At 31.8% G+C, this 25,500-nt stretch overlaps 1 protein-coding gene across 3 annotated transcripts in view; it reads left to right on the plus strand.

Annotated features, from left to right (window-relative positions):
- Positions 1-25,500, plus strand: part of LOC145333584 (guanine nucleotide exchange factor DBS-like) — a 95,778-nt gene that overhangs the window by 13,068 nt on the left and 57,210 nt on the right. For all 3 annotated transcript variants that reach the window (XM_080178747.1, XM_080178746.1, XM_080178748.1), the window contains exons 3-9: positions 1,952-2,013; positions 2,977-3,071; positions 8,062-8,165; positions 10,710-10,810; positions 11,687-11,775; positions 19,317-19,410; positions 21,698-21,790. In XM_080178747.1, coding sequence (XP_080034873.1) covers positions 1,952-2,013; positions 2,977-3,071; positions 8,062-8,165; positions 10,710-10,810; positions 11,687-11,775; positions 19,317-19,410; positions 21,698-21,790 — 638 coding nt within the window. The remainder of the gene's footprint in view (positions 1-1,951; positions 2,014-2,976; positions 3,072-8,061; positions 8,166-10,709; positions 10,811-11,686; positions 11,776-19,316; positions 19,411-21,697; positions 21,791-25,500) is intronic.

Consider the following 25,500-nt stretch of genomic DNA (forward strand, 5'->3'; position numbering starts at 1 on the left):
GAATAAAAAAAAATCTTGAAAAGATTAGAAAATGCCGATTTTTGACATATCTGGCATTGCCAGAGATTAACATCAATTCAGGAAGAAAAATTAACAGGGATATTAATGGATAAGACAATGGACATAAAATTAATGTACATCCCTGATTAGAATAAAAATTACCCTTCTGTATATTACAACTAGCGGCTTTGCCCCAAGAGGTGATCAGAAAAAAGTTAAGATGAAATTCAGAAATAAAAGAAATAAAAAGGACCAAGGATATCTACTACAAAAAAAATTTGGGGGGGGGGTATTTTTGTTTTTGGGGGAGTTGGGGGTGTCCCACCCTCCAAGAAAATAGCCTAAAACCACCACAGAACCAGTAGGTATATTCCCTGAAGAGTAGAATCCGATCGGTTCAGTGGTTACCAAGATAAAAAGCTTCAGACGGACGGACGGACGGACAGACGGACAGACATCAAGCTACTTTGTATTATAGATTATTGGTAGAATTGTTTGTCCCTCCATTCAAGATTTAATAAATGTATAAAAAATAATAATCTTAAAAAGAATACACTTCTTGTTTATGATACAAAAAAATAAAGTTTTTTACTTTTCATTTTCTTTAAATATAAACTTAATTTACAAAATCATTTAAGGGATTATTATCGTAAGTATCAAAAATAAATGATTCTTTTAAGTGAGGGAGGGGACATTTAACTATAACTCTGGTACCTAAATTTTTATTAAAACAATATCTTACTAATTTGTTCCCTAACAAAGTACTTTTATTGGACTATTAGATTCTGAACTTTTCGATCATTAATTTTAGCTTTTCAACTTTTATCATCCATTGTCTTATCCCGTAAGATACCTGGATATTTTTATTTTATTTTAAAAGAATCGCTCGTTACAGTTTATTAAAATTCTCATCCTTGTTGAAACTGATTAATTTCTCTCAAAATAAATTGACATAAGAACTATTTGCTAAATAATTTAGTTATAACATTTCTAACATTTATTTGTATTTATTGTTAAAGCAATGATTTCTTTAATTAGGGTCGGTCCGTCGTAGTACTGCATAGCTATATCGATTTTAAACTTTGCACATGATGATCAAGTATTTAAAATATGTGCATGTCCTGAAACAATAACCTTCATTTACGCAAGTTTATATACAAATTCTGCTTATTAAATTTTGATACATGTGTTCATGTTCGTTTGTTCTACCGTCTGATTTAAGAGCTTTGCTTTTATGGATGTTGTCATTCTTGTTTTTTATAGTTTGAAGGAAAGAACTTTTGTTGTTTGCTTGTCAATTAATCTTAACATTTCTACAAGCAACTTCATTATTAAGAGAAAAAAGTTAGAATTTATAAAAGAGTAATAGACTGTGTGAAGCTTCTTACGGGTCTTATGTTTAAAGATAAAGGAGGGTACCTCAATTCTTCCTGGTCTGTGGTGGTTTAAGTCTATTTTCTTGGGGGGGTGGGACAAACCAACCCCCCCAGTCCCCCCCTAAACATAAATAATTCCTCCCCCATTTTTAAAATTTGTTTATACCACAAACTTGCTCAGTTGCAGTGGGGGAGGGTACCTATTTTTTATTACCTCTTGAGGCAAAGCCCCTTGAGGCTAGGGGCGAAGCGCAATTAGATATAAACACTATTATCTTATCATAAAAAAGCAAAAGGCTGCAGTCAGATCGAAAAGAAAATATTTTAAGCGCTTTGAAGCACACACATAGTCAGGCTAACTAATTCTTAAATGTAAGAATCATAAAAGGCTGATCACAAAGACATTGAAATATTAATTAGATATCATAATATGTTTATTATCAATAGAAAATATTTGAGGATATTATTTTCAACAAGGCTTAAATTTTAAAACAAAAACGTTAATCTGTTTCAATGCCTTTTAGACACAGTATTAAATTATATTTTTCTAACAATGTTTTTTTTTATTTTTATAGGTGGTTACACAAAATCTGGCTTCCCGTTGATGGTCTTTCCAGATAATCAACAATTGTTCAAGGTATTTGTATATAATCCTTATACTAAAGTAACAGGATGTTTGTTTGTCTGTGTGTTTGTACCAAAGGATCTCGCTAACCGCTGAACCGATCGGGTTCTCCTCAACAGGGTAGATTCTCATATGTCCCGGGAAGGTTTTTAACTATTTTGAGGGACGGTACCACCACCCTCCCAAGAGAAATGACAAAAAATTTTTCTTAAATTTCTTAAATTTTCTTAAAATTTTCTTAAAATCTGGGAGACTTCAACGTAACATTAAGAGGTATCCATAACATAAAGAATTATTGTAGAGACTTTAACAAACAAAAGTGCCACTAGAGGCCTCTAGCTACTGTAGTGCATAACTTAATGCATCCGCTCTTTAGCGGAATGGTAAAAGGTTTGACTCTGGAAAACCGAAAAAGTTGAAATTGTCACAAAATGCAGATATTTAAAATACGGGAAAAATTCTAAAATCATAGACCTAAGTCTGTTACAGATGCAACTTATTAGGAAATTAAATTAGTAAGATGAATTTAAGACAGTTTGACTTGAATATAGCTTTTGACTATACATTAAAAAAGGGTTTAATTAAATTTCTACAAATATCTATCTATCTATCTATCTATCTATCTATCTATCTATCTATCTATCTATCTATCTATCTATCTATCTATCTATCTATCTATCTATCTATCTATCTATCTATCTATCTATCTATCTATCTATCTATCTATCTATCTATCTATCTATCTATCTATCTATCTATCTATCTATCTATCTATCTATCTATCTATCTATCTATCTATCTATCTATCTATCTATCTATCTATCTATCTATCTATCTATCTATCTATCTATCTATCTATCTATCTATCTATCTATCTATCTATCTATCTATCTATCTATCTATCTATCTATCTATCTATATATCTATCTACATATCTATCTATATATGAATCTCTATATCTATCTAACTATTTAGGCACAAGAAAGTGATATCTTGTTGTTACTGAAGTATTTGATATCCATAACCCCGCGAACAGGACCCACACTTGGATTTGCTCTGCTCATTGACAGGTCATCTATACGTTTTTATTCTAAATTTTTTAGCCATAAAAATTTATATTTTGAGCATGAAATAACTATACAATGTTTAAAAAATATTAGATGGGAAGATTATTGTTTTCCCTCTAATTAACAAGCGAGCAGAGCCTAACTCACCACACCAATTTTTGAAATAATTAAAATAAGGAGGGATTGTTTTTTCTTTACCTAACACTTGCAGGGCCTACATCTCTGATGCCCTTACCCTGCGAGGTTACCTTGTAACCTAATCTAACCAGTCCTAAAGTTAACAAAACCCCCCAAAAAGTACTGTCTCCCCCCCCCCCCCACCATTATATCCAAATTATTAAAAAATAATGAGGGGTTACTTTGAGGAAAACCGCCTGAAGATATACTTTAAACATCGCTACGCTACCTAAAGCTGCACAATATGGGTGTATTTCAGAGAGGGAGAGAATATTGGACTGGGAATTGTAATGGTGCCCAAACATTTTTTAACCAACGTATCCTTTTCGTTGGCTAAAAAACTTTGGGTACTTTTATCAAATTTCGATTGATTTGTGTCAAAATTTTCAACTAATAATCTTGATTTTCAATTGATATTTTGTTTATCATCATTGGGAAAGTACACAAATTTATCATCCATTGTCTTATCCCCTAAGATCCGTGGTATAATTTAACTTACAAAGTATTGTGTTCCGGTTCTCATAAATCTTACTTTAACTTAATACATACAAAATAAATCATAATAAAATATTTTTTCTTTCTTTCAAATATTTTTTTCTATTTGTTTCTATGCTGTAAAAGGTTACTTTTATGTTTTGATTTTTAGTAGCGAAGCTACTCTAGATATCACTCCGTTTAATTTACTCGGATGCTAAAAGAGATAGAAGGTTAAAATTATGAATATTCAATATTGAGCTGCGACTCTTTAATTTACTATGGTCGTCAGTCTGTCAGTAATTGCTTTAGGTGGATGGGAAATGATGATTTACATTGGAAGATGATTAAAGTCCCTCAACAGATTATGACTTCAAACGATAGAATAGCCATTGAGAGGCCAGTAGACACTGTAATTGACCAATGGTAAAATTTGGGCTGTCCTCTCATTGGTTATTTTATCGTATGACGTCATAATCTGTTGAGGGACTTGAAATAATCTTCTTTACTTTGCCTCTAAAAAAATCAGATTCTGAAATTTCTTAAGTTGATTCCATTTGCCAATTAGAATATACTCTACAACAATTCTGTTCTAATTGTTTCTTATTTTACAAAATATTTATCTATGTTCTTTGACTTAGAACAAGAGAAATAGTTCTTCTAGTTACTATTTCATGTAACAACAATTTTAACAGCGATTCACTGTAGATATACATTTCTAACAGTAATGATTATTTTTAGATATAATTCAGACTGGTTAATAAAAATGTGTATCATTCGTTGGATTTAAAATTATGATGACTATTTATTAAATCTCGATTGTGTTAGGTAGTCTTAAATTTTCACCACTAATTTTGGTTTATTATATATTCATCAACAATTGCTCTATCCCCCCTCTAAAGGATTATTGCTTAAGATATTCTTTGCAGATTTGTGTAAATATAGTTTGCTATAATTTAACCTAATTACAACACCTTTGTAAACTTTGACTTACAATTCACGGATTTTATGAATATCAAATAAAATAAAATTTGAAGAAGATAAAGTCTCCCAAAAAAAAATTCTGACGTCATAGAAATGAGGGATGCTAAAAGGAGAAGTAGGAAAGAAAAACCCTAAAAAAGCCTCAGTTTTAAACCTGCTTGTGAGGAAAAAAAATTTCAGGAAGAAGGATTTTCTTTCAAAAAAGTAAAAAAATTTATGTATTCAAACTAAACTTAGACATTTCAGTCAAAATAGTATATTATATGCAGGGGCGTCCAAGCTTTTTTATTTGGGGGTAGGGGTCAAATTTTAAAAATATAAATTTTAGGGGGGGCCTACGGCACCACCAAGATCATTTTAGGGGGGTAATCTTTATTTTCTAGATGCATTTTTTTTATTTGCGGGGGGGTAAAAATTGAAAACCCAAAATTTTGGGGTGTTGGGGGGGGGGGGGGGGTAATCACCCCTTTACCCCCCCCCCCCCTTGGACTTCTATGATTATATGTTACTAGAGGTTGCTCTCCCAGCATCAGTAGCTATGTATTTGAATGGGTAATGAAAGTAGGAAAAAAGCCTAAAACCATCCATGGACCTATTAGAAGCTTTAATAAGATGGAAAAAAACACTTTGTACACAGGATATTCATGAGGGTGTAATATCGAATTAAGATTAATTCTCAATGAAAAATAAAAAAAAAATTAATTTTATTTTTAGAAAAATATATTTATTTTCTCAAAAGCACTCTCCCTAATATTCTTATTAACAATTAATTTGATAACATTTTGTGAGAGAAAGTTTGTATGAAAATACTTCAACAAATATTCAAATATTAAGAGTGAAGCTTCTCTTAAACTAGGTCATGTTTGTATATCAAAACAATATTACTATAAAAACGTTTTCTGTCGTATTCAAAGTTTTATGAATATGGTCTCCAAAACTTTTCTAGTAAATTTTGATTGGTTTGTTCATTTCTGTCAGTGTCAAATCTTTTCATCCAATAACTTTAATCTACAGGATGGGTAATTTGTCTTTTATTATTGGGTTGGGGATTTAAATAGCAACTATTCTTTAATATTCCTGGATTTAAAGTTTATTAGTTTTTATATTTTTTTCCCTTCATTTTGATATTACGGCGCTGCTAAGTAACTGGTCTTGTATGTTTGATATTTTGACATCAAAGACTGAATTTAAAGATCTTAATAGAACAAGCATGCATTTATGCTATCTTTTTATATAAGGTATTTTGTTATCAAAGACAAAAGGATTTGTTTTGTTGTTTTAGTGTTTTGGCAGGCGACCAAAAATAGTTGTAATGCTGATTTTTTGGTATCGAAACAAAACAACAAAGATGAACATATCCATAAATAGCTCATACTTAAAAGTACTAGCTCATACAGAAGCAATAGTTTGCTGATTTTTTTTTTATATAAAGTAGTAAGCTTAAACCGATATGGTTCTCCTTTACAGTGAAGCTTTTTATAGGTCCAGGGTGGTTTTTAGCTTTAGCTTTTTGGGGGAGCGTATATCCAGCCTCCCAGTAAAAAATGACCTCCTCAAAAAAGAATTTTATTTCTTTTTGAAACTTCCCCTCTCTCCATTCGAAAGTGCCCCTAGAGGCTTCTAGGGGGCGTAGCCGCTTGTATCTGTAATAAAAGTAGAACGTTTGTTCTTAATTTTCAGATCACGTTAACCTCTGAACCGACTAGGTTATGATTATGAGGAAATATACGTTGTTGTAAAGTTATTTTCTTTAGGGATGGGTGATTCCGTCCCCCCTTTTTTTTTAAAGCGACTAGCACAGTTTATCAAGTTGATAACTATAAAATATATGAATACGAAATAATAGCATAAGCACTTCAGAGTTTTTATATATGCAAAAGAATGATTAGATAGATTTAGAAAATCAACTCACATTTTATAAAGATAGATGGATAGACTTTTAGATGGATAAATATTATTATTTGGGCAGTTAATAGTATATATGAGTAAAGACAACTATAAATTGTGCTTGCCAAAAACAAGTTTATCAAGTAACTTGAGACAGTGGACAGCAGAACGACAACACTAAAGACAATGAACTATGAATTCTCTTCCGTAGATTAAAATTTTTGGGGAAAAGGTTTAACACAGCTAGTATGTACAACTAAATCCATTATTAAGCCAATAAATGAGAAAACGTGTCAATAAAACGTTTGGTACCAGTATAATTTACAGTCTTATGTTTTACCCCTTCAGATATACATATATTTTAATAGCAGAATTCAACAGAAACGATTGTAAAAAAAGATAGAAGTTTTATTGACACTTGTTGGCAAACATATATATGAATATATAATATTACGGTTATGTTAACTGAAATTTATTAATAGGAGTAAAAATGCAATATTTATATAAATTTGACTTTTACAAAGCAATTGATGAACTTATAATCATTTATAAATATTGGATCGGAAGAATTTTTGTCTAATCCGAAAGATATCTTATACAGGTTTTTGAACTATTTTGTAAACCATCCCAAAAAAAACTAAAATTGCAAGTAGAGTGATGACACAATCCCCCCCTCCCCTCCCTTGCACTATTTGGAGGGTTATGAAGACCATTTTTTTAAAGGGGGGGGGGGTCGGTATTTTTACTCGGTGGTTTCTCTTGGAAGGGTGAAGGTACCCTCCCATATAATAGTTATAAATTTTACCTTGATCCATAAGAAGCTTCACTGTAAAGAGGAACTTTAAAAAGATCCTTCAGTACAAACACAGAGACAGACAGAGAACAGACGTACATCCTTTTGGGATTTTTACTAGAAATCTCAAATGTTTAAGACTTCTTACATTAACATGCGTAAAAACCTTAGCAGATAAAAATCTTAGTCCTACGTTTTTTTTTATTAACTAACATTATTAATTTTAATATATCTACACATTAAAAATGTTTTATCCCAACAACATTATAATAATAATGTATTAACAAAAACTTAATACATTACTGGTTTACAATACTGCAAATTTTTAAATTTTGTATTAATTTTTTCTGTTTGGTTTGACTTATTATTATCAAATCAATAGTATTATTATACGAATTAGTCAATGTGATATCAAACTATTTATGATTTTAATTTATAATTCAGTCAAATCAAAAATATTAATAAGAAATGTTTGAACCATCTTAGAAGACAATTATAGTATTGCTTAGTTTCTTAAAATTCACAGGAATCTTCATACACTATATTAGAGAAATTTAATCTATCCATATATTTTTCTTTCCATCTATCTATCTGTCTAGCTATCTGTGAATATATCAATCTATGAATACACCCATTCACCCATCTAAAATCTATCTAACTATCTCTCTATATATCTAGGAAGTCTAGTGGTTGGGAAGAGCTACAACAAATCTTCTCTAGAATTCTGACAATATTTCCAGCAAAAATCCGCGAAGTTTTCCTGCTTTATCACTATCCTGCAGGTACATATGTTTAGCAGGGATGGTTTAATGCTTTTTCCAAGGTGGTTGCGAGATGCCCACCTACAGTTTTTATACTTTATTGACAATTTTTGCACTTTATTGACAATTTTGACACCCACCTTAAACCAAACTTGTGTTTGTGTAGGGGGTGAACACCTTGGGGGGTGTGTCCACCCCCTTAATTTTGCCAGGAAAGGGATACTTGTGGTAATACCTTTCCTTTATTACTTCCAAAGGGAGAATTTCACATGTAATGTCAGAGGGAAGTTTAATTACTCTTCCATTGTCCTATCCGTGTTTTCCCTGAATATTATTTATATAAATTGTATACAATATTTGTACATGATAATGGATTGCCTATGAACCTTTTTATAAATATATGGCCCACATACATAAATAAGGGTTTTATCAATAAAGATTCAATATTCACCACGGACAATAGATATAATATATTTGAATGATACATCTAACCCCAAAAATCATCTCTATTCAACTTACATAGCACCTGTTATTACTGTTTGTAATGATGGAAGAGTCGACTAATGTCGACTGTAAGGCATCAAATAAAAGTATTTTTTACTGATTTTCTTCCCGATTTGAAGTGATAATGACTACAGACTATACATAGATGTATAGTATAGATGTATAACCAGACAACTACCTGTATTCCCCATGTTAAGGTTTTTTTTGTCTGCTAGCAAGTTGCATTCTTCTCTTTTGTAGTGACTTGGCTGTGTTAATATTCCCGACGCTATTCGTTGATTTGCAAAGACCCAGTCGAAAGCCGGCACAGGGTCTTCGGTACGATGACATCTCTTTGTTTGTCGAGTGAAAACAAAAACAACAATCCTCATGATTTTACATTGAGGAAAAAAAGGGCATGACAAATGTTGAATAAATGAGAAAGTTAAAAAAGTTTGATAAAATTTAAAACCCTATAAAAAGCCTTGTGATGTGTATACTTTTTTATGTCCATACATTTCTGCAAATAAAATTGTTTATGCACTCGTTTCGAGTTTGTGTTTGCCTATGACAAAGAAATTTACAAAGCTAGTAATAAAGGCCAAAAAAAGTATATAGCAAGACTCTTTCATTGTACGATTTTTGTATTGAAGTCTTTACAGTGAATAAAGGGCTATGCTTTAATCAAAGCATGACTATAGATCTAATGAGAAGCTTTTTTAGTTCCTGTAAAAACTGGCGTCATACTGGTCTCCCATTGGTCAATTTAAATGTTTATGGGCTTACAATTGGTAATTTATTCTGTTTATTGGGCTAACATTGGTCCTTTTTTATAAGCACTTTAAAGAGCTTTATCTAATGAAACTAATAAGATGAAATGATAAAAGGAGTATATGTTTATAATAAAACTATTGGCTTCGAGCCTCAATTGGTTCAGTGGTTGGTTCAGTTTTATGGGAACACTTCCCCTTTATGGTTTGAGTTGAATGCAAAAAGTACTCAACTTTATTCTTTTAACAAGGATAAAACATTATGCTAGAAAGCGGGGCTTTGAAATCACAATAAAAATTCAACTTTATCTCCGATTTCATCACAAATGCTAGGTTGCTTTTTATACTACTACTTTGGTAAAAAAAACTCATTTATTATCTGTCATAAGATCTGAATAAATAATATTGTAGGGTGAAAAGGTTTTATTTAATCTTTTGTAAAATTATTCATTGAACTATTATGAATAATGTTACAAGCGAAGTATCTCTAAATTTAATAATGTTAGTTTTTTTCTTTCTCAATTATTAGACATTGCTTTTTGGGTATTTTATCCTTGTTCATGCATCTCTAAGGGGTAAACTAATATAGATTCTAAATCCAATCCCAAGGTTTTCTTATGACTCCTTCCTCCTTTATTGTCTTCATTTTATGAATAAAATTAGAAGTGGCTTTGCTCCTAAAAAGTTTTTCCACATTTGAAAGTTTACTCCCATATAGTTGTACATATATATATACCAGGGAGGGAGAGGACAATGGATGCTAATTAAGTCTTCCAAAAATTATTTGGTAGCTGAAATTTATAAGAAGAAAAGTTAGATTAAGACAAAAATTTTAAAAACTTTTCTCCTAATAGTTTGAACTACTAAGGCTATATTATGTTTCTTGTAATTAAAACTAAAAGTTGAAATATATATTAATGTAGATCAGCTCTTTTAAAGCCTTGTTTAGACATAAAGTACCTACAGGCAAAGATTGCTAAAATGTTAATGGAAGCAAAAGTCATTTAGAATATTTTAGAATTTCACACACTAGCTATCTTTTATATATCTATCTAACTAATTATCTATCTATCTAACTAACTCTCTATCTTACTTTTTATTTATCTAACTAACTCTCTATCTACCTCTCCAGGTAAACCCCGTCGTGGGCAACTGATGGATGACTACTTGCTATATTTCTATCTATCTTGCTTTTTATTTATATATCTAACTAACTATCTAATAATCTATCTATCAAGATAAACCACGTCTTGGCCAATTAGTTAATGACTATTTGCTATCTATCTAACTAACTATCTATCTATATATATAGGTAAACCCCGTCTTGGCCAGCTGATGGATGACTACTTGCTAGATTTTGACATATTCCACGTGTCTCATGTTTCAGAGCTATCACATTATATCGACGCAAAGGTAGGATTTTTTTGTAATCTTCATATAAAAGTAAACAGGATCTGTTTGTGGTGAAGGTTCTCCTTTACAATATAGCTTCTCATGAGTCATAAATACTGGAAAGGTTGGTAATTATTTTTGGAGAGGGTACCCCTACCTTCCCAAAAGAAATAACTCCTAGAAAAGGAATATAAAATGTCGCTAGGCGGAGCCACTTACTTGGCTTCCCTCCCTAAAATGGTGCAGAAAATTTTTCTTTTTAAAACTGTAATTGCTAGCGGAGGGTCGACTTCTGCCTCTGTTTCATTTTAATATTCGCGGAATGCTGTCTGTAATACCATAAATAACTATTTAATTCTAAATAAGTACCCCTCCAAGATCAAAATTTAGAATCAGTGTCAAGAAGAACCAAAATTGATTCAGTGGTTAACAAATTAATTTTTAGACACATAAACACACAAACAACCATCCTACCTCTTACCTCATACGTTTATTAATACAAAACAAGAATAATATCATCCATTGTTTGTAGCTGGACGAAGTGTCACAAAAACAATCTTATAACGTCATAAAAAGGAGGGATTATTCATTTCTTTTTAAGGGGTTTTATTTCCCACTTCTCCTCTCATGTCCTTCATTTTATGACGTCACATGACTGATTTTTCAGACACTTTATCCAGCTACCCGGGCCTTAGTTTTTGTAACGAATGAAAAATTATCATTGCTGTTAAAGTAAAACTAAATACTCAATGTTTTAGGAAGTCTTCAAACAAAATTTCAACCGTCTATCTTAACTAGGAGCCGAAAAAATACGTTTCACTCAAAAAATAATCAAGAGAGATGGACATTTGGAATCGTAGATTTGGTTCCTAACTAAAAATGTATTATTTTTTTCAGCACCTTCCAACAAGTTTCGCTGGGACCCTCCATTTTGATGTAGAAAAATGGATTCTTATTCAAGAACTAGTCGACGATTTTACTATTAGGTATGTACATATATGTACAATGTAACTATTTCAGGGAGAGAGGGGACATTTGACTGTAAAGGAGGATGTGCTTAAGGACCATTTGGGCAGGGGGGGGGGGGTTTACTCGAGAACCCTTAGAGCTAGAGGGAGCTAATTTTGGATTTAAGCTTCTATGGGGCCAAAGTTACTTTTAAAATTATCGTCGACCCCCCACCCCCCCCCAAAAAAATTTTTTTTTTGGGGAGGGGTAAAATTTTTTTTTATTGCATTTCTCGCCGAAATTCTCGTTTATGAAGGTATATCTTAAATACAGTATGCTACTCTCTTAGTTTTAAAGATAATTGGATAAAATCTTTTTGATTGTGTCACTAATTACCCCAAGTTTTGGTATCTTTAAAAAAAAACGGCAGCGGGACCGCCGCTCCCGCCGTCCGCCACCGTTTTCCGCCGCCACCAAAAAAGAAATTTTTTATTGCATTTCTCGCCGAATTAGGCAATTTGGAATCATTTGAGACCATGTTATTTTTTCAAAAATTTTTCCCCTAACAAGCAACCCTGCGGGGGGGACTTAGTCATTTTTTTCAAATTCTTGTTTATGAAGGTATATCTTAAATACAGTATGCTACTCTCTTAGTTTTAGAGATAATTGGATGAAATCTTTTGGGCTGGGTCACTAATTACCCCAACTATTGGTATCTTTAAAAAAAAACGGCGGCGGGACAACCAACCCTGCGGGGGGACTTGGTTATTTTTTTCAAATTCTTGTTTATAAAGGTATATCTTAAATACAGTATGCTACTCTCTTAGTTTTAAAGATAATTGGATGAAATCTTTTTGATTGTGTCACTAATTACCCCAAGTTTTGGTATCTATAGGAAATGAAATTCAGTATAAAAGTTTGGGAGGGCCGTGTGGGCTTGTTTTTATAGTTATCAACCTAATTCTTTTTGTAGGCTCTCTTATATGACTGGATGTACACATAAAACTTTGAAAATTGAATTTCGGCACTTTCCTTCTTGGGGCTTGTGGAGCACAAAAACCCCCCAAACACTAAAAATATGAGTTCTGAGCTTATTTTTAAAGATATCAACCTGATTTTTTTAAATAATACTTTTTTAACATAACTGAATCAACGATCCATTACAGATTTCATTTTGGGACTTTCAAAGTTTTATGTGTACATCCAGTCATATAAGAGACTTTACAAAAAGAATTAGGTTGATAACTATAAAAACAACCCCACACGGCCCTCCCAAACGCTTACACTAAATTTCATTTCCTATAACTGTACAAACTTCCCCCCAGGGAGTTTGGGAGGGCCGTGTGGGGTTGTTTTTATAGTTATCAACCTAATTCTTTTTGTAAAGTCTCTTATATGACTGGATGTACACATAAAACTTTGAAAATTGAATTTCGGCACTTTCCTTCTTGGGGTTTGTGGAGCACAAAAACCCCCCAAACACTAAAAATATGAGTTCTGAGCTTATTTTTAAAGATATCAATCTGATTTTTTAAAAATAATACTCTTAACATAACTGAATCAACGAACCATTACAGATTTCATTTTGGGACTTTCCTTCTTTGGGCTTGTGGAGCACAAAAACCCCCCAAACACTAAAAATATGAGTTCTGAGCTTATTTTTAAAGATATCAACCTGATTTTTTTTAAATAATACTTTTTTAACATAACTGAATCAACGAACCATTACAGATTTCATTTTGGGACTTTCCTTCTTGGGGCTTGTGGAGCACAAAACCCCCAAAACACTAAAAATAAGAGTTCTAAGCTTATTTTTAAAGATATCAACCTGATTTTTTTAATAATACCTTTTTAACATAACCGAATCAACGAACCATTACAGATTTCATTTTGGGACTTTCATTCTTGTGATTTGATATTTTATTACTCTCTTAGTTTTAGAGATAATTGGATGAAATCTTTTTGATTGTGTCACTAAGGGGGGGGGGGAAGTTTGTACAGTTATAGGAAATGAAATTCAGTATAAAAGTTTGGGAGGGCCGTGTGGGCTTGTTTTTATAGTTATTAACCTAATTCTTTTTGTAGGCTCTCTTATATGACTGGATGTACACATAAAACTTTGAAAATTGAATTTCGGCACTTTCCTTATTGGGGCTTCTGGAGCACAAAAAACCCCCAAACACTAAAAATATGAGTTCTGAGCTTATTTCTAAAGATATCAACCTGATTTTTTTAAATAATACTTTTTTAACATAACTGAATCAACGATCCATTACAGATTTCATTTTGGGACTTTCCTTCTTGGGGCTTGTGTAGCACAAAAACCCCCCAAACACTAAAAATATGCGTTCTGAGCTTATTTTTAAAGATATCAACCTGATTTTTTTTAAATAATACTTTTTTAACATAACTGAATCAACAAACCATTACAGATTTCATTTTGAGACTTTCCTTCTTAGGGCTTGTGGAGCACAAAAACCCCCCAAACACTAAAAATATGAGTTCTGAGCTTATTTTTAAAGATACCAACCTGATTTTTTTTTGAATAATACTTTTTTAACATAACTGAATCAACGAACCATTTTAGATCTCATTTTGGGACTTTCCTTCTAGGGGCTTGTGGAGCAAAAGACCCTCAAAAACACTGAAAATATGAGTTCTGATCTTATTTTTAAAGATATCAACCTGATTTTTTTTATGGAAACTTTTTTAACATAACCGAACTAGGGAACCATTACAGATTTAATTTTAGGACTTTCCTTCTAAGGGCTTGTGAAGCAAAAGACCCCCAAAAACACTAAAAATATGAGTTCTGAGCTTATTTTTAAAGATATCAACCTGATTTTTTTAAGGAATCTTTTTGAACATAACCAAACTAGAGAACCATTACAGATTTCATTTTGGGACTTTCCTTCTAGGGGCTTTTGGAGCAAAAGAACCACAAGACACTAAAAATAGTTCTAAGCTTATTTTTAAAGACATCAACCTGATTTTTAAAAATAATACTTCTTTAACATAACCAAACTAAGAAACCATTACAGATTTCATTTTCGGACTTTCCTTCTAGGGTCTACTGGAGCAAAAGACCCTAAAAACACTAAAAATGGGACTTTCCTTCTAGGGGCTTCTGGAGCAAAAGAACCACAAAACACTAAAATTATTAGTTCTGACCTGATTTTTTTTAAGATCACTTTTTTAACATAACCAAACTTGGTAACTTTTTTAGATATCATTTAGGGACTATCCTTCTAGAAGCTATTGGGTCAAAAGACCCCCAAAAAGTATTATTTTTTTAAAATCAGGTTGATATATTTAAAAATAAGACAAGAACTCATACTGTTAGTGTTTTTGGGGGTCTTTTGCTCCACAAATCACAAGAATGAAAGTCCCAAAATAAAATCTGTAATGGTTTGTTGATTCGGTTATGTTAAAAAAGAATTATTCAAAAAAATCAGGTTGATATCTTTAAAAATAAGCTCAGAACTCATATTTTTAGTGTTTGGGGGGTTTTTGTGCTCCACAAGCCCCAAGAAGGAAAGTGCCGAAATTCAATTTTCAAAGTTTTATGTGTACATCCAGTCTTTTGCTCCACTAAACCCTAAAAGGAAAGTCCAAAATGAAATCTGTAATGGTTCCTTAATTCAGTTATGTTAAGAAAGTTTTCTTTAAAAAAATCAGGTTGACATCTTAAAAATAAGCTCAGAACTCATATTTTTAGTGGTTTTGGGATCTTTTGCTCCACAAGCCCCTAGAAGGAAAGTCCCAAAATGAAATCTGTAATGGTTTGTTGATTCGGTTATGTTAAAAAAGTATTATTAAAAAAATCAGGTTGATATCTTTAAAAATAAGCTTAGAACTCTTATTTTTAGTGTTTTGGGGGTCTTTTGCTCCACAAGCTCCTAGAAGGAAAGTCCCAAATGAAATCTGTAATGGTTCGTTGATTAGGTTATGTTAAAAAAGTATTGTTTTAAAAAAATCAGGTTGATATCTTTAAAAATAAGCTCAGAACTCATATTTTTAGTGTTTGGGGGGGTTTTGTGCTCCACAAGCCCCAAGAAGGAAAGTCCCAAAATGAAATCTGTAATGGTTCGTTGATTCAGTTATGTTAAAAAAGTATTATTTTTTAAAAATCAGGTTGATATCTTTAAAAATAAGCTCAGAACTCATATTTTTAGTGTTTGGGGGGTTTTTGTGCTCCACAAACCCCAAGAAGGAAAGTGCTGAAATTCAATTTTCAAAGTTTTATGTGTACATCCAGTCATATAAGAGACTTTACAAAAAGAATTAGGTTGATAACTATAAAAACAAGCCCACACGGCCCTCCCAAACTTTTATACTGAATTTCATTTCCTATAACTGTACAAACTTCCCCCCCCCCCTTAGTGACACAATCAAAAAGATTTCATCCAATTATCTCTAAAACTAAGAGAGTAATAAAATATATATAATAAAAAATTTCTTTTTTGGTGGCGGCGGAAAACGGCGGCGGACGGCGGTCCCGCCGCCGTTTTTTTTTTAAGATACCAAAACTTGGGGTAATTAGTGACACAATCAAAAAGATTTCATCCAATTATCTTTAAAACTAAGAGAGTAGCATACTGTATTTAAGATATACCTTTATAAACAAGAATTTGAAAGGCGAAAAATTTTTGAAAAAAATAACATGGTCTCAAATGATTCCAAATTGCCTAATTCGGCGAGAAATGCAATAAAAAAATTTTTTACCCCCCCCAAAAAAAAAAATTTTTGGGGGGGGGGTGGGGGGTCGACGATAATTTTAAAAGTAACTTTGGCCCCATAGAAGCTTAAATCCAAAATTAGCAAGTCCCCCCCGCAGGGTTGCTTGTTAGGGGAAAAATTTTTGAAAAAATAACATGGTCTCAAATGATTCCAAATTGCCTAATTCGGCGAGAAATGCAATAAAAAATTTCTTTTTTGGTGGCGGCGGAAAACGGTGGCGGACGGCGGGAGCGGCGGTCCCGCCGCCGTTTTTTTTTTTAAAGATACCAAAACTTGGGGTAATTAGTGACACAATCAAAAAGATTTTATCCAATTATCTTTAAAACTAAGAGAGTAGCATACTGTATTTAAGATATACCTTCATAAACGAGAATTTGAAAGGCGAAAAATTTTTGAAAAAAATAACATGGTCTCAAATGATTCCAAATTGCCTAATTCGGCGAGAAATGCAATAAAAAAAATTTTTACCCCCCCCAAAAAAAAAAATTTTTGGGGGGGGGTGGGGGGTCGACGATAATTTTAAAAGTAACTTTGGCCCCATAGAAGCTTAAATCCAAAATTAGCTCCCTCTAGCTCTAAGGGTTCTCGAGTAAACCCCCCCCCCTGCCCAAATGGTCCTTAAGCACATCCTCCTTTACACTGATACCCAAAGTTTTTTTAGCATGGTTATCTTGTTCGTTGTTTCAAAAACTTTGGTTACTATTATAGAATTAAGATTGGTTACTTTCAAACAAGTAGTGGTCAAACTTTTCAACAAAGGATTTAAATCCAATTTTTTATTATCCATGGTCCTATTCCTTAATTACCTAAAAATTTTCTATTATTCTAAAATCTAGTATTTTAAGCAGGTAGACTTTATAGTGACATTTGATAAATTTACATAGTTTTCATTATAAAAAAGCTTTTCTACAATTAGGGTCGGTTCGTTGAAATTGTCCTTTCGATTTCAAACTTTGCATGATAATTTCTATAACAATTAGGTACTTCATAATCGTTACCCAGAAAGTCCATGTGTTCATTTAAAACATGCTACAACTAATTTAAAAAAAGAATGATGACTGATTTTTGGTATACTGATTCCTAAAACAACAAGGTACAATGTTATAAGCGAAGCATCTCTATAATCAAGTCCTAAATATGAAAGTATGTCCTTTAACAGTATCATTTATTCAAGCAGTTTTGCAACAAATTTACTTAGAATTTTGTTTAGACTTTTGCTTTAATATTCTGCTTGTTTAGTTCTGACATTCTACAAGTTCTAATGTTCGTTAGACCTTCCATTTCAGAGATTCGCTTTTATGGATGTTGTCATTTTTCAATTATTTACCTATCTAGTTATCTAACTATCAATCTGTCTATCCATCTATGTACACATTTATCTATCTGTATATCTATCTAGGTCTACAAAAATAGCTCAACACCTATCTGCATTTGTGAAGCTCTTGAACCAAGAAGATGTTTTCCATCTATCTATCTACCTATCTTTCTATGTATATCTATTACTATTTATATATCTATCTATTTATCTATCTACCCATCTATCTATCTATCTATCTAGGTCTACAAAAATAGCTCAGCACCTATCTGCATTTGTGAAGTTATTGAACCAAGAAGACGTTTTCCATCTATCTTTCTACCTATCTATCTATCTATATATATTTCTATTTATCTATCTATCTACCTATCCATCTGTCTATCTAGGTCTACAAAAATAGCTCAAAACCTATCTGCATTTGTGAAGCTATTGAACCAAGAAGACATTTTCCATCTATTTATCTACCTATCTTTCTATATATATTTATTACAATTTATCTATCTGTCTATCTATCTATCTATCTAGGTCTACTAAAAAAGCAATTGTGAAGTTATTGAACCAAGAAGATGTTTTCCATCTATCTATCTACCTATGTATCTATCTATATATATATTTCTATTTATCTATCTATCTATCTATCTATCTAGGTCTACAAAAATAGCTCAACACCTATCTGCATTTGTGAAGCTCTTGAACCAAAAAGATTTTTTCCATCTATCTATCTATATATATATTTCTATTTATCTATCTATCTACCTATCCATCTATCTAGGTCTACAAAAATAGCTCAACATCTATCTGCATTTGTGAAGCTATTGAACCAAGAAGACATTTTCCATCTATCTATCTACCTATCTTGTTATATATATCTATTACTATTAATCTATTTATCTATCTACCTATTTATCTATTTATCTATCTATCTATCTATCTATCTAGGTCTACAAAAATAGCTCAGCACCTATCTGCATTTGTGAAGTTATTGAACCAAGAAGACATTGTCCATCTATCTATCTAACTATCTATCTATCTATCTATCTATCTATTTATCTATCTACATATCTATCTATCTGTCTATCTAGGTCTACAAAAATAGCTCAACACCTATCTGCATTTGTGAAATTATTGAACCAAGAAGATGTTTTCCATCCATCTATCTACCTATCTATCTATATATATATCTATCTACCTATCTATCTATCTAGGTCTACAAAAATAGCTCAGCACCTATCTGCATTTGTGAAGTTATTGAACAAAGAAGATGTTTTCCATCTATTTATCTACCTATCTATCTATATATATATATTTCTATTTATCTATCTATCTATCTATCTATCTATCTATCTATATATATATTTATTTCTATTTATCTATCTATCTATCTATCTATCTATTTATATATTTATTTCTATTTATCTATCTATCTACCTATCTATCTATATATATATTTATTTCTATCTATCTATCTATCTATCTATATATATATTTATTTCTATTTATCTATCTATCTATCCATCTATCTAGGTCTACAAAAATAGCTCAGCACCTATCTGCATTTGTGAAGTTATTGAACCAAGAAGACGTTTTCCATTTGAAGAATAAACATACCATGAAAGAGGTATTAACTTTATCTATAATACAAAGTAGAAAGATTTTTTTCCTTCTAAAGCTTATGTTTGCCCCTCTCAAAATTTTTTTTTTGCCTTTTATATATTTATTATTTGCAAGCTAATCTACATTTATTTTACAATATAAAATAATTCATTAACATACTAGCGGCTGCACCTCTAGCAACCAGAAGGAAAGAGCAGAAAAATAGCTTAAAACCAACCCAAGACTTTAATCTGAAATATGAAATAGCCTTAAACTACCCGAGGACCTATGTGAAGCTTCCCTAAAATTGAGAACTTAATAAATAAAGTAGTTATGGTAATTATAAGCCTCAGACAAATAACCAAGTTCTACTTTATAGTAAAGGATAAAACTAGATAATTGTCAATAAACCAAATAAAAGTGAAAATAAAAGGAAAAATTTTCACTGGTGTATTTATTCCTGTGCTTTGTAACGGTGTGTTTTCACTTGCGCACATGTAGCATATTATCAAATCATCAGAACCGCAAATTATTACAACAGCACAAAATACTCTTTTCTCTAATACTTCACATTCATTGATATTTACTTTGATATTTCTTTTTGAAATTTGAAAATATGCTGCGGTTATTCACAAAGAGCTTAGTCGAAAAAAAGAACCCCCATCCTACTTATTTCTTAATACATAGGAAAAAAAGGGCGGAACGTCTTTCAATTTTATTATAATTTTAGGATCAGGTTAGGTTAGGTTATATTAGGACACTTTTACGGTTCCCCTCAAAGAGCCTAGTCGAGAAAAGAACCCCCAACCCCTTATTTTTAAATAACTTGCTTTTCCTTTAGATAATTACTTTAGGGTTAGGTTTGGATAGGTTATATTCTGTACTGTGTAGGATTATGGAACCTGCATGGATTAGTAATATAGGATAAAAACATCCCACCTGCCTTACTTTAACTTATTTAAAACCTAGGGGTGATCAGTCCTCGATAGGCTCTTTAAGGGAAAGCACTGACTATGTGGACATATGCCAATATGCGGCAGTGAATGCCCACCCTTGGTTACATTTGATAAAATGGATTAGATAGAAAGGAAGTTCTGTCAACCTGTACTCTGAGTACCTTCCACGGATGGATGGATAGGGAAAAGAAAAGAAAATGGAAGCGCTGGAAAGTGTCATGGGTGACGTCATAAAAGTACGTCTAAAAAGAGGGATTAAAGGAGAAATGTCTTTTTGATGTCACACATGACACTTTCCAAGGCTTCAAGAAAATGTCGCCAAGAATAAAAAGATATAACTTTATACTATGTCCTTTTTATAAAAGTATCAGTCTTTCTGTCTGTCTGTATAGTATGTATGTAGCTTAATATCTTGCCAACCGCTGGATCGATACGGTTCTCTTTTCAATTGGAACTTCTTATAGGTCTAAAGAAGAATTTAACTATTTTTTGGGATGGTATCTCCCAAGATAAATCGCCCATGGAGATGAAACCCTAAGTTTGTACAAACCAATCAAGAGTTATTAAATGTATCCAATATGTATTGCCTCTAACTTTGAAGGGTTCCCTCTCTCCAAGGTTGGTTTCTAAATACATTTTGAACTAGTTAGTTCTATTTAACAGTAAAGACTATGTCTATGGTCCTACTGTGACAGTCGCAATGCACCAATTTGGTGAACCAGGTGAATTCTGTATGAAAAATGCATCTAAGGATGTGTCAATAATCATCAGTTGTACATTTTGTACACTTAGCATGCCAAGTAAACTTCCATCAGCCAACCAAATATTTAGGATACAATCCTATATACGATTTTTTTTGTAGGACTCAAATTATATCAGAAAATTCTGATCTGAATTCTTTATATTTTTCATATAAACGTTGGGATGGTTTTAGGCCATTTTTCTGATCTCATACCGCCCTCCCCTAGAAGCTGGGGGAAAAGCAACTATATATCAAAAAGGATTACTGGTAAATTAAGGTTTCAATTTTGTACAGTACATATTCTTTATCTGCTGGATCATTTCCGGGCCTGGAGCATACAAAAAATCATGTATCGTTTCGTTTTATAACATATTTGAAAGTCATAAAATGAATTCTAGTTGAGTTGGCCCGGAAGTTAGGCCCCCTTAGGACCAACAAAACTGGAAATAATCTTATTTTTTTATTTTCTTTTAAAGTTTGGAGGGATAGGACATATGACTGTAAATTACACTAGTACCCAAAAAGTTTATTGGTTAAAAACTTGGGGTCCACTAGAGTTTTTAAGGAAAATACATTTTTAAAATAAGTGGTATAAATTAAAATTTTGATTTCAGGTAACCAAAAGAAATCGTCGAAGATACAATCATTTGAATAATGAGTTAGATGATTTGACTGAAGATGGCTCAATACTCCTACATGATATAAAGGTAAATTTTTCCTTTCAATGTCAAGAATGGTGATTGAAAATTTCCAATACAGTGCCAAGGTTAACAAACCCCCTGCTTTATTTTTAAAATAGTTGATTGAAAATAAGGGGGTTTGTTTAGGTTATATTGGGTTATTGGGTTCTTGGTACAGGGTTAGGGTACAACAGATATAGATGAAATTAGTATGTTTTTTATCTGAATCTTATGATCTCAACAACTTCTGAACTGATTGGATTGACTTTTTCAGGGGGGCTTCACATACAGATCCTGTGATGGTTTTATGCTGTTTAATTTTTAGATTTACTTTATAGGGTAGTGTTAAGAAGCTATTTTTCTTGCGTCCCATTTGTAGTCTGTATTTTACAGCAACACAGCAAATCTTTCAAAAATTTACGTCATTGCATTGCATGGAAGATTTTCTGAGTTCTATAAAATTAAGAATGACAACAGCCATAAGTAGAGAAGCTCAAAAATTATAAATGGATATTATGAAAAAAATTACTATAGAACAGTGTCACACATTAAACATTACACATGATGAAATAGGTAAATCAGGAAACCTTTAAAATCACGCAACCTTTAAAATCACGAAAACTTAAAAATCTAGGAATCGATCTAGCACCCAATTAATATACAAATCTTAATTAAACTTGATTGAAATGTGTATAATATGAGCATATTCAATCCCTGATAATTTCAGCCGTCAATCATGAATAGGAATCGAGAAAATCAAGTAAAACTAAAAATCTAGGAATCGATCTAGCACCCCAATTAAAAGACAAAACTTATCAAAATTTCGTGAATATAAGTAGAATCAAAAATTAATTAATCCCTGAAATTTTCAGCCCTCTATCTTGAAAAGGAATTGCGAAAATCACGAAAACTTGAAAATTTGGGAATCGATCTAGCAACCCAAATAACAGACAGATGGACAAGACAATGTATAGATTAGATGGGCATATGTCATAGGAACCTTTACTTAAAATTTCAGCTGTCCATCTTGTATAGGAGCCGAGAAAATCAAATTTCCTCCATAGCGTTACGGACGGACTGACGGACAAAGTGAATTATAGAAAAGCTTCGCTATTTAAAAGTTTTTTGTTGTTGCGAGTTATCCAGACTACCTATGAAGATTATTGTAATTGTCTCTTTACATTTTATTTTCAGAAGGGATAGGATATAGGACTTTAAATTTTCATGGTATTTAAAGTTCTTCTCTCATTCGCTGGACTATAGAATTTGGGTACTTTCGAAGAATTGTTAGTTCAAACTAGCTAACTCCAAACTTTTAAAACAATAATATTAATCTGTACATTTCTTACTTTTGGTCTCATATAAAAAGTATAACAACTTTACAATTAAAACTTCTTCTTTTAAAAAAAAACTTTTACACTCAAAGAGAGAGAAAGAGAACGAAAGAGAGAGTTATACAAAGTTAAATAGTAACAAGAAAAACAAGGATGACAGCATTATAAAGGAGCGAGTCATCGCGGACAAATTGAGTTGTACAGCAGATGTTTAGGGATCATAAAAACAATTAAAGAAGGACCTTTATGAAAATGCATTATTTCTTTTGAAGCATGGCCGAAAAGAAAGTTGCAACATATAGAAAATGAAAGAAAAATTTGTTAAAGAGAGAGAGAGAGATAGATTGTGTTTTAGAAAGAAAGATATACAAATTAGAAACTAGAAAGAAAGAAAGACTCTGTTAGATAGATACATAACAAGAGAGAGAGAGAGAGAGAGAGAGATACATTGTCTTTCAGAAAGGCAGAGAGCAACTTAGAGAAAGAGAGAGAGAGAGAAAGAAAGAGAGAGTGTGTGATAGAGAAATTTAAAAGGGATAAAAGTTTCTCCTTTGAAACCTTAATACTGGAAAAGGAACAGATTTTATAAAAAAAAACAAGGACGTTATTATAAGAAATAATATTAAGATAATCAGTCACTCTTTCCTTAATGGTGTCCAGGGAACTTAAGGAATAGGACAGTGGGCGATAAATTGATGTACACGGACGTCGTTGAGTCCTCATTTGAGTAATTGTTAACAATAGAATTGTGTGTAATACTCATTTTATTTTTCGTGATATTAATCTATTGCTGTGAATGCATTTTTCACTTTCACCCCTTCTCAGCTTTAGCTTTGCCAAAGTATTTCTACAGGTACTATGATGGTTTTTACCTATTTTTGGGGAGAGTACTCCCCCCCCCCTCCCCGATAATTCTGTTACTTTAATTTAATATGATCGGTCAGTCTTTAAATGTCAATATTCGTTTGTCCATCGGATTTGTTAAGCTATGCTTTTATGGATCTTGTTAACATTGTTAGAAGAAAAAAAATTAAAAATGTACAATGGCAATAGCGTCAAAAAGCATCCCTGAAATGAATTTGTTTAATTTTAAGATAACAGTAAGCCGTACTACAGTAAAAAAAAAAACAATAATAAAGCTATAAAAAATGAAACTTACGCAGTTTTACTTGGTACTACTTTCGAAAAACTTTGATATCTTGGATATTGGGTATTTACATCTCGTAAAACAACCAATAACCTTTATGCCAATAAAGAATAAAGTTAGAACGTCTAAAAATGACATAAGCCATTAAACTGAAATTGGTCTTAAATCAAAGAAAATATCAGGATTTTAATAAACAATGCTATGGATGATTATAAATTAATTAAGAGTAGATGAATGTTTTTAAGCCAACAAATGAACGCGGTTATAAAATTTGAGTACAAGTATAATTTAATACTTTCATCTCATAGACTTACACATACACATACATCTCTTAAATTTATTTTCAAAGTTATACTTAGAATTGTTTAATATAGTTTTTCTAACATTTAGCAAACTGCATTTATCATACCCTTGTAACTGCTACGCTGCTTATGACATTTTCTCATTTTTGCTTAATTTTCAAACATTTAATTATAAAGATACAATGCATGTGCTGATTTGAATGCACACTTTATCTTTGGAAGGTTAAGGTAACATAAGGTTTGTCACATTTTAAGCTAAAATTCATCTTACATTTACATTTCCAGCAGTGTAGCTACTCTTCATTTACATTTCTAGCAGTGTAGCTACTCTTCATTTACATTTCTAGCAGTGTAGCTACTCTTCATTTACATTTCTAGCAGTGTAGCTACTCTTCATTTACATTTCTAGCAGTGTAGCTACTCTTCATTTACATTTCTAGCAGTGTAGCTACTCTTCATTTACATTTCTAGCAGTGTAGCTACTCTTCATTTACATTTCTAGCAGTGTAGCTACTCTTTATTAACATTTCTAGCAGTGTTAAAATATGTATGTTAAAATAAAATCTATCTATCTACAACTACATATGTCTTCTTTCATTTCATTTAGCTATCTTTGTTTTAACTATTATACTGAGTTATATTCCTGAAAAAATATTAAAGTACGCCATGAAAAATCCTCTAATTTTTTTTAAAATCTTTGAAACTTTTGATTTATTGTCAGTATCAAAATGTTATTGTAACTAAACAGTATCATTACGAAACACAGTGTATTACTTATAACCTTTTGTTATTCTATGTTAAATCATATACATATGTATATATGTATCTTATTTTCTGTCGACTTATTTATCTTCTACCTTTCTATCTATCTACCAACCTAGTTTCTATTCATCTACATACCTATCTATCTACAATTATATGTATATACTAGCGGCTACGCCCCTAGAGGCTTCT

Source organism: Acartia tonsa, chromosome 12, assembly GCF_053477335.1.
Source record: "Acartia tonsa isolate MP-2025a chromosome 12, ASM5347733v1, whole genome shotgun sequence".
Classification (NCBI taxonomy): domain Eukaryota; kingdom Metazoa; phylum Arthropoda; class Copepoda; order Calanoida; family Acartiidae; genus Acartia; species Acartia tonsa.